Source organism: Tachysurus fulvidraco, chromosome 15 (assembly GCF_022655615.1).
Source record: "Tachysurus fulvidraco isolate hzauxx_2018 chromosome 15, HZAU_PFXX_2.0, whole genome shotgun sequence".
NCBI classification, from domain to species: Eukaryota; Metazoa; Chordata; class Actinopteri; order Siluriformes; family Bagridae; genus Tachysurus; species Tachysurus fulvidraco.
Window position 1 is genome coordinate 2,454,482 of NC_062532.1, and position 14,465 is coordinate 2,468,946.

At 41.5% G+C, this 14,465-nt stretch overlaps 2 protein-coding genes and 2 long non-coding RNA genes across 9 annotated transcripts in view; 3 read left to right on the forward strand and 1 right to left on the reverse strand.

Annotated features, from left to right (window-relative positions):
* clec16a (C-type lectin domain containing 16A) overlaps positions 1–3,934 on the forward strand; it is a 41,781-nt gene extending 37,847 nt beyond the window's left edge. For 5 of the 6 annotated variants that reach the window (XM_027156878.2, XM_047800844.1, XM_047800843.1 and 2 more), the window contains 2 exons: positions 62–157; positions 3,389–3,934. In XM_027156878.2, the coding sequence (XP_027012679.1) occupies positions 62–157; positions 3,389–3,801 (509 nt within the window). In that variant the 3' untranslated portion in view covers positions 3,802–3,934. Of the gene's footprint in view, positions 1–61; positions 158–2,250; positions 2,333–3,388 lie in introns of all 6 variants that reach the window. The other variant, XM_047800847.1, reaches the window with a different exon arrangement.
* A 339-nt stretch (positions 3,935–4,273) lies between these two features.
* LOC125138708 lies at positions 4,274–6,267 on the forward strand. Its single transcript, XR_007137922.1, has 2 exons — positions 4,274–5,347; positions 5,453–6,267. It is a non-coding gene; the product is annotated as an uncharacterized LOC125138708 (long non-coding RNA).
* A 4,998-nt stretch (positions 6,268–11,265) lies between these two features.
* On the forward strand, positions 11,266–14,080 carry LOC125138904. Its single transcript, XR_007138024.1, has 2 exons — positions 11,266–11,481; positions 11,811–14,080. It is a non-coding gene; the product is annotated as an uncharacterized LOC125138904 (long non-coding RNA).
* socs1a (suppressor of cytokine signaling 1a) overlaps positions 13,904–14,465 on the reverse strand; it is a 2,167-nt gene continuing 1,605 nt past the window's right edge. The window contains exon 2 of the mRNA XM_027156836.2: positions 13,904–14,465. This exon is cut by the window's right edge and continues 322 nt beyond it. Coding sequence (XP_027012637.1) covers positions 14,148–14,465 — 318 coding nt within the window. The 3' untranslated portion in view covers positions 13,904–14,147.

A 14,465-nucleotide genomic window follows, 5' to 3' on the forward strand; every position in this document is an offset into this window, starting at 1 on the left:
TGCGTGTGTGCGTGTCTCTGTGTGTGTGTGTGTGTGTGTGTGTGTGTGTGTGTATGCCCAGGTTTCGCAGTGGCCCAGCAGCGCAGTTCCAGCTCCAGCAACACAGTTCAGACTGACGTCAACACCACCAGCAGTGTGTCTACACACAGCACTTCAGGTAACACACACACACACCAACACGCACACACTGCCTCAACTGCCACTCAGCAACTCTTTGTACTACCTCAGGTCTTTTAGACAAACATTGCTTTGGCAAATTTCCCACAGGAAAAAATGATTAATTTATTCTCTCTGTCATCTGACACAAAAGCAGGAATTTTGTGTGATTAGTTAGCAAAATACCCCTGTTCATTTCACACCGTAAACGCCCTCCTGAACAAACTGTAATGTGTACAAAGTGGTGTGTGTGTGTGTGAGAGAGAAATGTAAGTTTTATGAGTGATACAATGGAGTCGTGTGTTAGTTTAGTCTTACAATGCAGAAATATAATAGACAACATGCCAAAAAAAAATGAGTCAGTCGTGTCGCGATGCTTCCCATTGAGCTCCAGCGTGTTCGACCGTGCGTCCAGATAAACCTCGTGTCACGTGTGTTATGTTCACATTTAGTCTGCACGCCAGTTTTCCACCCTGAGACATGTCCAAGTTCCTGCCCTGTGGGGATTATGGGATGTTAATGCCTTCCAGATGCTCTTTCCAGCAGTTCCACGGAACAACGCTATTAGAAGATGACGGATGACTTTTTACGTTTCGTGTGTGTGTGTGTGTGTGTGTGTGTGTAATATTAACAACAGAGAAGAGAAAGAAACGTAGAGAAACATTATAAGTAAATAAATACATAGAATTAAGATGTACATTTGAAATAAAGGGCAATAAAATAAATGCAGTAGAACAAATAAAATGCAAATCATTTCTCACACACACACACACACACACAAAGTAGATCATTTATTATCGACACATCTGCAGGACTATTTAAAGAGAGACATATTTAACAGACCGATCGTAGGTGTGATTCCGTTCTGGTGGTGTTTATTATCTGCTCCTCACACCGGGGTCTTGCTCAGATAAAGCATCTCGACACTGCGGCAGTTCAGGAGAAGACGTTTCGAGGAGATAAGGCTTCATGTTGTGGCTTCTGTCACGTCTCCTACACAATTTCAGTCTGTAAAACGGAGGCGTTTGACTAATTCACACATCTGATGTTTTATTTCGTTGGTAATCTTTCTTTTTTAAGCCTCAGTGTAGACTTCGACAGTTAGGCTTAACAAAAACAGAGTGACCTTTAGACAAAGCTCTAGGCTCCTCCTCCTCCTCCTCCTCCTCCTCCTCCGCCTCTGGTTTCTCTGGAAGCTGAAGATGAGTTCACTCAAACACTGATGATGCATCACAATGCAACCTTTTCTTCTTCACCTTCTTCATCTTCTTCTTCTCCTTCTTCACCTTCTTCTTCTTCTTCTTTTTCACCACCTTCTTCTTCTTCACCTCCTCCTTCTTCTTCACCTTCTTCTTCACCTCCTCCTTCTTCTTCTTCACCTTCTTTTCCTCCTCCTTCTTCTTCACCTTCTTTTCCTCCTCCTTCTTCTTCTTCACCTCCTCCTCCTTCTTCTTCTTCTTCTTCACCTTCTTCTCCTCCTCCTCCATCTTCTTCTCCTTCTTCTTCTCCTCCTTCACCTTCTTCTTCTTCTTCACCTTCTTCTTCACCTTCTTCTTTTTCACCAATTTCTTCTTCTTCATCACCTCCTTCTCCTCCGCCTCCTTCTTCACCTTCTTTTTCTTCACCTCCTTCTTCTTCACCTTCTTCTTTTTCACCACCTTCTTCTTCACCTTCTTCTTTTTCACCACCTTCTTCTTCACCTTCTTCTTCTCCTCCTCCTTCTTCTTCTTCTCCTTCTTCACTTTGAATGGTAAACCTACACCATGTGTCCAAAAGTTTGTACACCCCCTGTCTATCACACTCGTATATGGTTCTTACCCCAAAGCGTTAAGACATTTTTGGAAACAAACAATTTTGTAGAATATCTGAACCAAGAGGCCCAAACAATGTTCCAGCATGACGCTAGAGAGCTCCACGAGGGCCAAATCCAGCAACACCAGATCAACACCAAAGGGGAACTAAATCTGGAGTGTGATCCTCAGTATGAGCCACATCATTTTGGGCATATAGTGTTTATCATGATTTGTTTTCTTCTAGGTTTTATTATTTCATTCTTTCCCGTCCCCATGACGTATCCCTTCTGTTCTCCTCTAGTCAGGTCTGGAAGCCAGGTCCGGAGGTGCACATTTTCGCTCTCAGACGATGCCGGAGAGTGGGTTTAGACCTCCGCGCCCAGGCATGTCGGCATGCCGCTGTCTACCTCCGCTTCAGCCCCTCAGCAGCGTGTGCATTAACATCCTGTAGACTTCCTCATATTGCCTGTGGTGATTTAATAGATAAATAAATAAATAAATAAATAAATAACACGCTCTGATTTCCGCTCAGATTATAAAGTAAATCATCAGCGTGACTGGAAATCGGCGCATGACCCGTTTACAATTAAAGGAAATAACATAAAACGACAGAGAGATCTTTCCCAGAACACACACTCGCAACCTGACAAGATGTTTCCTGTATGAAATCTTAAGAGTTCTGACATACGGTGTCGCTACCGGGTAACGTGCGCCGGTCGCCCTCAGTTTAACATGGAACCGTTCAGACGGCTTAAAAGTGTTTGTAGGAATTTACAGTCCTTTTTTTTTTTTTTTTTTTTTTTTTAAACGTATCCGTTTTCTATATTACTTCTGACTCCTCTGTAAACAGTGGCAAACAACTCCGAGATAAAATTGTTCCCTGTTATCTCTCTCTTATCTCTCTATCTCTCTGTTATCTCTCTGTTATCTCTGTGTTATCGCTTTCCTCGGCACTTCAAAATTAGACTCAAAACATAGCCTGGTGTTTGGAGTTTAGAGATTAGAAATGATTACGTGTTACGTGTCGGTGATGACGTTCTGCCGTTTTATCAGAATGACTCTGCCGATCCTTTTATTACGTGGGTTTTACTTTAAACCCAATTGGATAGTTGGATTTAATTGATTTCAAGGAAAGGAGAAAAAAAAGGGAACTGGCTTCCTGACATGTCGTCTTAATGCTTAACGGCACACCGAGAATATTTTAAGCTCATTACTGTATGAAGTGTCCTGTGGAATATTTTCAGCGCTGACTAATTTACCTCCTAAATGTCTTCATCTTCGCCGAAAATCACATTTCCAGGAAGAATAGTACGTAGGAAGTGTAGGATGACTGTTTAATCCAGCAGCATGGCTTCACTGTTTTTTTACTGTTGTGTGTGTGTGGGCACAGATCAGTCGTACTCATCACATGTCTCTAACCGGACTTGCTCTTGTTTTAGTGCCCCTGGCCCCGAGCCTGACCCCCGCCGCTCAGCCCACCATCTCCCTGCTGTCAGATACCAACACAGACTCACTCAGCGTCGACTCGCTCACCCTCCTGCCCCCAGCCGACCCTCACTGCCTGCGCCGCTTCAGCCGGGACGAGGCTGCGCCCGCTGGCCCAGATACTCGTATCACACCTAACCTACAGGGCGCAGGGGACAGAAAGGACGTCTCGGCATCATCAGAAGAACACGGGTCTTATACCAGAGACAACGGTCGAGACGCAGAACCCCATCATCCCGATTCCGAACCAGCAAAAGTTTCTGAACCCGATCTAACGTCGAGGTCAAGAGAGAAAGCCGAGAGTGAAATCTCCGCTCCGGACCCGGAGGACAACCTGGATCTGGAACAGGAGACCGAAATAGACTGAGATACTTTTGTTGTTTCTGTGTTTTGTTCTTTTTTTTTTTTTCCTTTTGGTTGTTAAGAAACCTGCTGAACGTCAGATTTCTGTTTGTTCTTCACAGCGGTGGCTTCCGTCACATCACGTTCCGTGCCTCCTCTTTGTTTAAGAACGTTCTTGAATGTCTTTCTTTTCTCCACACAACAGTAGGGTTATTGATCATGGTTTTCAAAGCACATCTTTGTTTCCGGTTCTAAGCGCCACGGTTTGTTTTATTTTCTGTGGCTATGGTGCTGTGGGCAGGAGTGAGTTCTGAGTTATGACCTCATGAGTGAGTGGGATCGGTCTGGATATGTGTGTGTGTGTGTGTGTGTGTGTGTGTGTGTGTGTGTGTGTGTGTGTGTGTGTGTGTGTGTGTGTGTGTGTGTGTGTGTGTGTGTGTGTGTGTGTGTGTGTGTGCTGTGTGTGTGCTGTGTGTGTGCTGTGTGTGTGCTGTGTGTGTGCTGTGTGTGTGCTGTGTGCTGTGTGACTGATTATGTGACTGATTATGTGACTGAAGTGAGAAAGAAGGAGAAGGAAGAGGAGAGTGGGTTTGTTTTTATAAACACGTGGGCGAGGGGATACCCGCTCGGTTTTATCGGTCTTAACACTGAGGAATGTACCACGAGCTCCGGGTCTGTCGGTCTGTCAGTCTGTCTGTCTGTCCAGCGCTGCTCTCCTGGACACCTCTCTCACTTTGACTGAACACACATTTGCACTTCAAGAGACACAATTTTTTACTTTTTTTTTTTTTTTTTTTTTTTCTCCCCCCCCTTTCAGACTGTAATACACCCTCCACGCGGTCAGGAGAAACTCCACAAAGCTAATTTACTCACCTATAATGGTGTATGCAACCACAACAGATCCCACAGCGTCTAAATGTTCAAACCTGGTTCTGCATCATCACACTCGGGTCTTAGCGCTCAGCTCCACCTCGGTTTCACAGCTTGTTTTATGGCTTTACCAACTACAACCAAGTCCTAAAGGAGCCGTGTGCGATTTGGAGCGCGGAAAACTCACGTACATGCTCCCAAACTCAAAACGCAGCCTGCCGAAGACAAACCGAGAGATGAACGGTCACTTTGATGAAAACATTAAAAGAGAGCAGATTTTTAAAAAAAAAAAAAAACAGCTTGTTTCTTATTTTCATATCATTCATATCTTTTATTATTCATCCCACAGATTAGCCAAGAGGTGAAATGTTAATCCCCTGACAGGTTCTTAGTGTTCAGAAGGAAATAAAATAATAATCAATCATTCAAACATCTCAAAAACAAGCAAATGGGAGAAAAAAAATTCATAAAATTAATTAAAAAATAAATCTTTAAATGTCATTTGATCATCGGGAAAGTTTCGTAGTTTTGCTTTGATTATCATATTTTTTGTCTGATTTATTGGTTATCGGTTGTTGTTTTGTCTCATGTTTATCTCTGTCTGGCTCCAAGGACATGAATATTAATTAAGCAGTGCACACAGCAGTCATGTGATTGGCTGAGAGAGAGAGCATCTCATTTACACACAGATCTCCACGCAGGTAGACACAGGAGATGTTAGCAACAAAATCATCAAAATGAGTCTAATTATTATTATTATTATTATTAATATTATTATTATTATTACTGTTCATTTATCGCTCCAGATTCCACGTACAGAACTGTCTGTGTGGGCGGGACATACGCTCGCTCGCTCTCCTGTCAATCACAGGGACGCTCCCTGGAGAGAGCCAGATAAGGGCGGGAAAAAAAATGGAGGTACGTTTATCGACACGTGCATTTTTAGCAGCTCGTGACACTTTAGTGCTCAGAAGTGTTTTTCTCCTAACCGCAATAACTCGTTTTAGAGAAGACGGAGCGGAAATGTCCGATTTTGTACAGCCGCGATTAACGACTTTCTCTTTGCTACTTTTTAATAAGAAGTTTCCTTTTTTTCTGTAGAATATTTTTTGTGTCGCTGACGACATCGTTTCGTCGCAGCGAGACGACGACGATCACATGAAATCCTTTGTTCTTATGAAGATGGACACGTTTCAGCTTTGATCTGCAATAACGGTAAACTATTAAAAACAAAAAAAACGAACAGACTAATTTATTTTATTTTAAGTGAGAACGAAAATCTGCTGTTTTTGGATTTTTATCATTCTTAATAAAGCAGCAAATAGACAAGAGGGAGAAAATGTTCAGTTCTCGGATCGATTTCTTTTTTATTGTTATTATTTTTCTCAAAGGTGACCTTTAAAGCAATACAGTAAATGTGTGCAGTATTTTCACTGTGTATATAAATGTCATGTCCATCGTGAAGAAAAACGAAACAAACACACAAAAAAAAAATAACAGTATCAAATGATTTTGACGGTTTTTACCTTCGAGTTGCAGTCAGCTTTTTAATCTCTTACGATTGCTTTACTGGAGGATAAAAATAACGACGTGCAATAAATCATTCTGTATATAAACGGCCGCATGTTTTGTTCTGCTTCAAATTAGTTTTTTTGTTCTTTTGTTCTTCTGAGGTCATCACAGTTACACGTGTTGTCTGAACTTGTGCATGTGCCCAGATTTCCCTTCACTTCCACCGAACTGCTGATTAATTGTTTACTTCCGAGTTCTTCAGATTCTGTTGAATGTTCAAGTTAAGACACTTATCTGATCGACACAGAGAGAGAGAGAGAGAGAGAGATTGAGGCTCACTTTAACTTTTTTCTGTGATCAGCTTCAGTTTCAATGCTGAAACAAGAGCAGGTGCTGCTGAGCATCATGAGGTTGGTTGTATAGTTTCACTAACCAGCCCAAGATGATTCATGTCCCAGTCCGTGCCCTTTTCACTTTGTATATAGATCAATATCTGGTAAAAGGTGGAGGAGTTTCAGTAGAAAGCCAAAGACTAATTTAACAGTGAATAAAATTAGTTTTCTCGTTGCTTATTTGATGTCAAAACTCTATGGCATTTAACATTTGTAAAAAAAAAAAAAAAAAAAAAAAAGCTTTAGCGCTGCAGTAGAATCCCTGAAAGGTGGATGAGTTTCTCTGGAGGTTCTGGGTGTGAAGACTAATCGATTAATTAGATACTGTCGAGATCCGGTGTGATGGGATACCATACGATTCGTACCATTCGTTCATTTCCTACCGCTTATCTGAACTTCTCGGGTCACGGGGAGCCTGTGTCTATCTCAGGCGGCATCGAGGCAGGATACACCCTGGATGGAGTGCCAACCCATCACAGGGCGCACACACACTCTGATTCTCTCACACACACACACTACGGACAATTTTCCAGAGATGCCAATCAACCTACCATGCATGTCTTTGGACCAGGGAAGGAAACCGGAGTACCCGGAGGAAACCCCCAAGGCACGGGGAGAACATGCAAACTCCACACACACAAGGCGGAGGCGGGAATCGAACCCCCAACCGTGGAGGTGTGAGGCGAACGTACTAACCACTAAGCCCCCGTGACCTCCGATTCATACGAATTGTTTTTAAATTAAATAATAATGATGATAATAATAATTAATAACCTAAACATCAGCCTAAACAGGGTTAGGGTGCCAAAACTTTTTTCTGTTTTGTTGAAACCAAACTCCAGACTGACTTCATTCAAGCTCGTAATGTTCAGGAACAGCTTCATGTTGGCAAACGAACAAGGATGTGTTTAAAAAAAAACAACTAAATCTTAATGCCGCACAGTTTAAAGCTCTTTATCTCTTACTAATAAAAAAAAAAGGCTTATACACCTAACGGTGTCTTTCTAGTGAAAAGCAGCAGGAAGTAAAATCCGTGGACAAACCCGGACTAAATGTAGGTGTGTAAAGTACAGCAGCTGTACAGGAAATCCAGACAGGCAGCTCCCACTTCCAAGCAGGAAAGAAACCAGGACTTATTTTGCAGACTAAGGAAGTGCTGTTGTTAGAACACGATAACATGAAAACCCTTCCGACTTACTTTATTTATTTATTTGTTTGTTTGTTTGTTTGTTTGTTTGTTTGTTTGTTTTAATAATACTGAGCATTGAGGAATCTTCAATCAAAAGGATCTTTTCTGTCGAAGCAAATACATTTTCTTCCCAGTTTACAGGCTTCATCTAAACATGTGCATCTAAATCTAGTCTGGAAGATTTTTAAAGTGAATTATTTAATCAGCAGAAATCCAACCATCTTTATTATATTTTGATCATTTTTTTTCTTTCTGAATAAGAAAAGGAATTCTTCGTTTAATGAGAAACGAGAAACTGCTAACCGGGGCTTATGAGGTTTTATAAAGAAATTGACGTATTGACATCGTTGACCTACAGAGCCAGAAATATGTTGTTGTTTTTTTTTTTAAAGGTTATTTCTGTGAAATGGGCGGAGTTTAAAGAGTTACGGTTAAAAACTCGGTTAAAAACAGAGAATAAACATATTTCTGCAGAGAAAGGAAGATGTCAGTAGAAGGTAATAATGTCAGTGATGTCTGACATCTAATACACGCTTAGTTACCATAAACTAAGCTCATGAACTCACTTAACCACAGCCACGTGTTCATAAAAAAAAATAATAAAAGGTTACTAATATAACAATGAGTGGGAAAATGTCCCAGAATAGTTAAGAGAAGACTTGAGCAGATAACCATGAAGGTTAAGATCCTAATCATCTCCGCTCGTTAGAATCCGTATCGGTTGCTTGTTATAAAGCAAGAAAAAAGCATCGAGACCCCAAACTGTGTGCTGCGTGACTCAGAGCTGGTTCTGTTCCAGGAAAAAGTGAGATTGTGAGAAAACCCAACAATGTGGTGTTATGTGAACGAGAGAACATGAAAAGAAGATGCTTGAAGAAATACAGGGCTTGTGTTGTTCCTCTGAGATCTTTTCGCACAGAAATGTGCGGCGTCTCGTGTTCTCTTGATGCGTAACGGGTCTAGATCTACTCAGAAGCTTTTTTTTTTTCTTCAAAAGAGGAGCTTTTTATAGTGTGGACATCATACAAACTAGTTAGTTCCTGTTCTCACTGACATTTTAGTCACTATAAACAGTTAGCTGTTCTGTCACCAGCTTCTCTCTCGACTAGGTGACGAACAATAAGACAAAAAAAAGCAGCTTTTGCTGTTACTGAGAAACCACAAAGAAACCAAAAGATGAATATAAACCTGTGATTTGCAGCCCACCTTCCGTCAGATCTGCTGTTAACTTTCTGAGCATCCAGACAACATTATATTGTGATTCACATAAAGAAGGATCACGTTACAAAAAATATGCAAAGTGTAGAATGGGAACCTGAGACCAGTGACATTCACACAAACCTCCTTTTTCCCAAGAAGAAATTCAATCTCTTCTACACACACACACACACGTGAGTACCGTGCACAACTCGGCGGCTAGCCGGGACTTTTACTGACCAGAGATGTAGATCTTATTACACAGTCGTGTCTGTCAATACATCACACCTTTTTCTCTCACTCTCACTCATTTTCTACCGCTTATCCGAACTTCTCGGGTCACGGGGAGGAAACCGGAGTACCCGGAGGAAACCCCCGAGGCACGGGGAGAACATGCAAACTCCACACACACAAGGTGGAGGCGGGAATCGAACCCCCGACCCTGGAGGTGTGAGGCGAACGTGCTACCCACTAAGCCACCGTGCCCCCCACATCACACCTTTTTATATATATATATATTTACACAACAAAGGCGTTGACTTTTGAAATCGGATGCTGTGAAGCTGTAAAGCACAGAAAAGCTTCAGGATCTTTTAGTAGACCTGGAATTTTAATCCAAACTACTTTGATCGTTGATGTTGTATTAGAACGTCAGGGAACTTTCATGTCGTTCTATTGGTTATTTCTGCGTTTAAATCCCGTCACTCTTTAAACACTGGAACGACTGTGAAGGTTTTATACTTATATACTGTATAATACAACAATCTCTCGTACACATATCTGCTACGAAGGCTGGGAAATATTTAAATAAGCGACTCATCTGGTGTCCAGACCCTGATACAGCAAAGCGGCTCCGGACCAGGATGTTACTCCGTGCTTCAGTTTTTGTTCCCCCTTACATTACAAAGCATTACATTGCATTAGCTTTAGCATTAGCGTTAGCATTATTTTTAGCATTTGCATTGTCGACATTTGTGACCCGACTGCAGAAATAAAACCGCATCAGACACCGAGCAGGACTGGATGATTTGGTGTAAACTCATCACACGTTCAACTCTTTGAACAGTCCTTTAGAAGAGCTTTACCTTGGGCTTATTTTGGGCCTTGTTTACTTCTGGGAAGAAAACAAGTTCTTTGCACTTCCTGTGTCAGACTTCTTTCTCAGATCTTAGGTCTAAACATATCGTCAGTTTATCACGTTTGATAAAGTGCTTCATGACGTGTGCGTAGTGTAAAAACCAGGTGTCGAGAAGACCGGAGCTGTGAACCGTCACCAGCGTAGCCGTCGTTTTTTAGTCAGTGAGGTAACGAGCGTATGAGCAGAAACACACGCGGTCTGAGAAGGAGCTTTTTTGAGATCTTACTGTAGCTCGTTTTCACATGCATGTCGATGAGAAGAGCGTAACCTTGTCGGTCGTGTGTGAATGAAACAGGAAGGTGGTGATGTCGTCTTCCTGGAATTTACTCTTATGGTCTGAATTGTAGTAGGGTGAAATGTACTAATCCCTCGGGGTCTTCTGTTGTGGTTAAAGCGAATGGAGAAAAGAGTTTACAGTGTCGAAGTATGAGTCAACTGGTGCAGTTATGTAGTGTGTGTGTGTGTGTGTGTGTGTGTGTGTGTGTGTGTGTGTGTGTGTGTAAAATACAGCTATTTAATTTTCAGTTGCATTTGACCTGACTGTTAGAAGGTTCCTATAGATCACACTGAACGATCCACAGGACGTTTATGTTTTAATTACGACTTCATGCTTCATCAGTTTCTGAATTTCTACACGCATGTATGAAGTTAATAAACTTGCGTTCAGGTGCTTCTCTTGTTGAAGCATAGCACTGTTTGAGAACGAAGCTTTATAGCAAGGTTATAAACACAAAAGAACTGTAATAAGTCATATATACATTTAAAATATCATATTGTTTCTTATGTACGTGCGTAAGCTTCGTAACGTATTCATAAAGGGCTGCGTGAATATATTACAAAGGAATTTCCCACCTTTAAAGGAGCAGCTCGGGTGTAGCGTTATTGTTATCACACCAGTTCCGTGGTGATGTGTTTTATGCCCAATTTGCTAATGATTATAATTGTCGTTATTAGAGAAAAGGACGTCATACAGTTTATCTGTTTATAGTTACAGTTGAAGTAGAATGAAGTGAAAAGTCGTTTACTCAACAGTCCTGGCCTAATGGTTAGAGAGTTTGACTCCTAACCCTAAGGTTGTGGGTTCGAGTCTCGGGCCGGCAATACCACGACTGAGGTGCCCTTGAGCAAGGCACCGAACCCCCAACTGCTCCCCGGGCACCGAAGCATAAATGGCTGCCCACTGCTCCGGGGGTGTGTTCACTGTGTGTGTGTTCACTGCTATGTGTGTGTGTGTGTGTGTGTGTTCACTGCTGTGTGTGTGCACTTTGGATAGGTTACTTAGCTGTACGTCACGTCACTTTATTTGCAGGTGTACGACTGACCGAGCTGCTGTTATAGAAAATTACTCAACATCCTTCTGACCCATCAGAGCCCAGCAGCACTGTGGTGTAGCAAAAGTGATTACAGGTGTGTTAGATAATGTTTGGGTTGTAACTTAATTTATATATATTTATAAAGCGCTATATAAATTAAACATATTATTATTATTATTATTATTATTATTATTATTATTATTATTATTTTATTTATTTTTTTAGGGGATGGTGATTTCAATAGAACACACACACACACACACACACACACACACACACACACACACATGCAAACATATTAAATAAGGTATAATATGCTATTATACTGCATCTCTTTGTGTGTGTGTGTGTGTGTGTGTGTGTGTGTGTGTGTGTGTGTGTGTGTGTGTGTGTGTGTGTGTGTGTGTGTGTGTGTGTTTTCAGGGAAACAGCAGTCTCCTTTCCTGGAAGTGATTTTGCACTTTCATGTCTCTTCTTCACCATAGTAGTGTGATGCCTCGATTACGCACACGCACACACACACACACACACACACATCAGAAAGCGCGTGTGTTCTCTCGACTCGGTTCCACCTGTTTATCTGATTATACTCCGAAATAAAATCCAGCAAGTGTTAAATTAAAACCCATCACATGCCTTTTCATCTGAAGTCTCTTCACCAGAACTCTCACATTCATTTCAGTTCTTCAGAAAACATACCAGACCCTGAGAGATGCAAAAGAGATATCTCACAGCTGCTTTGTTCTCGAGCAGATTTCCGTCATTGTCCACCACACTCAGTTTCACCCCGAGGTGCTTCTCAGTAAGCACTTACGCTTTCAAGATTAAAAGAAGAAGAATGAGAAGAAGAAGGAAGCTTTCAAGAACTCATTCATGAGTCACAAGAAATCCGTACGCCGTCATTAAGTGCCGAACCTGGAACAAAGACCGTCTCAGTGTCTCAGAGTCTCAGAGTCGTGTTAAAGGGGAAAAACGAAGCAAGAACATCAGCTGGATTCATTTTAGGAAATGATTTATATAGGGTCGAGTTGATGGTGTCAGAAACGAGAAGATAAAAAGTGCAAACATTTCCAAGAAGACAGACAGACAGGCAGACAGGCAGACAGACAGACAGGCAGACAGACAGACAGACAGACAGACAGACAGACAGACAGACAGACAGACAGACAGACAGACAGAGACTGACTGACAGATAGATATTTTTTTTTAATCCAACACAACCAACAAACTTAAACTAGAATTCTCCAGCTGTAAAGTTTATTCTACAGCGAATAAATATAGACTATAAAATGTAACCATTAAAACTTCAACTATAAAACTATAAAATCTACCAAAAATCACTTAAACAACTTAAAAAAATATGGAAGAATATTCTACAACTGCTAAAAACAAATAACTTCTACATATATATATATATAAAGGTTTCCCACCATTCAGAGAAATGTATAAATTGTTAAACGATAATTTAATTGTGGATAATCTAATGTTTCCCTTTTTCCCCTTCCAACCCAGGAAACATACAAAACGCCCTGTACAAAACAAACAGATCTGTGTGAAAGAAATCACTTCCTTCTGCGTCAAACACTATTACCACTGATCAGCTCCAGTTTACGGTACAGCAACACCCAAGACACAAAGCCTTATCTCGGTCTTACTCACTTTCTGAGTAAAGCAATTTATTGCCACTGTGAGAGAGAGAGAGAGAGAGAGAGAGAGAGAGAGAGAGAGAGAGAGAGAGAGTGTGTGTGTGTGTGTGTGTGTGTGTGTGTGTGTGTGTGTGTGTGTGTGTGTGTTCTCCTCAACAGGCTCCGCCCACCCTCTGTTTCTTGTAAATGCATGTCTGAGCCATGAAGTGATTACGGTCACTGTAGCTCTGCCACTCAAACCCTGTTTCTGCTCAGATGACTCAGTGTAGCACGTGTGTCATTTCAGGAATGCAGGTACATCGAGAGACGTAATCTAGAGGACAAGGATGTATTAAAAAAAGCAACAGAAACAAAGTCACGATGACATAGTGAGAACATTCCCCTGTTCTTAGGAAACACTAGATCCTCTTTCAGTTGAGTGACAAAATTACTAGGAAGGGTTTTGTTTACACACCTAATACACTGGAACCGTTTAAAGTTAGCGATTGGGATTTTACATTTCCAGTCGGATTCGTTTACTTTTGAACGCGTAGGATTTAAACGTGAGAGATTTTAATCGCGATGATCGTGACGTGTCCGTAAAAAGAATAAAGGTTCCACTGATTCTCTTGTGAGGTTTCTGGCAGCACTCCTACGAGATCCTGAAGAATAGCTTTGTTTACAAACTGAAAGCACAGATTTTTGTGATCTAAACAATGATCTTTGTGTTGTGAATCTAATATTCCCATGTCTGTTTGTCTGTTTGTCTGTTTGTCTGGTTGTCTGTCTGTCTGTCTGTCTGTCTGTCTGTCTGTCTCTCTGTCTCTCTGTCCTTTCCCCTCCCCGTGTAGACGAGTGATGAATAAAACAAGCATTAAACAAAGGCAGATGTGTTTTACAATGGTTTGAAAATACATTTATTATTATTATTATTAATATTATTATTATTATAAAAAATACTGGTAAAGAAATATATCTTTTTGCATAGCAAAAATAGAATCACAGGAAGAAGTCATCTCCCTGCATTATAGTGTAAACATTCAACGATGATGTAAACTTCCAACCGTTCAAGTCTTTTGAAAATGTGCTACAAAGTGCCGTATTTCCATAACGAAGCGTTAATGCGTCCGAGCCTTTAGAGCCGATATGGAAAAGAGTGGAGGAAGCCTTTGACGACGGAATTGACCGGAAGTTGATCAATCGCCTGCGCCCCGGATGTTTCTATAATCCGTTTGCGGCAGAGTTCCTGCAGCGTGCGTACGCGCTGCTTCCTGTACGGCCAACGCAGGCTCTTCTTTGCCGAGCTGGAGTAGTGTTCCAGCAGCTGGAAGAGCGTTTCGAACGACTCCTTGCTTCCCATAAGACTGAACCGCGAGCTTTGGAAGTGTATCCGAACGCTGACGGGACCCGAAGGAGCCCTGTAGCTCAGCGTAAAGAAAATATCCTTCTGTTG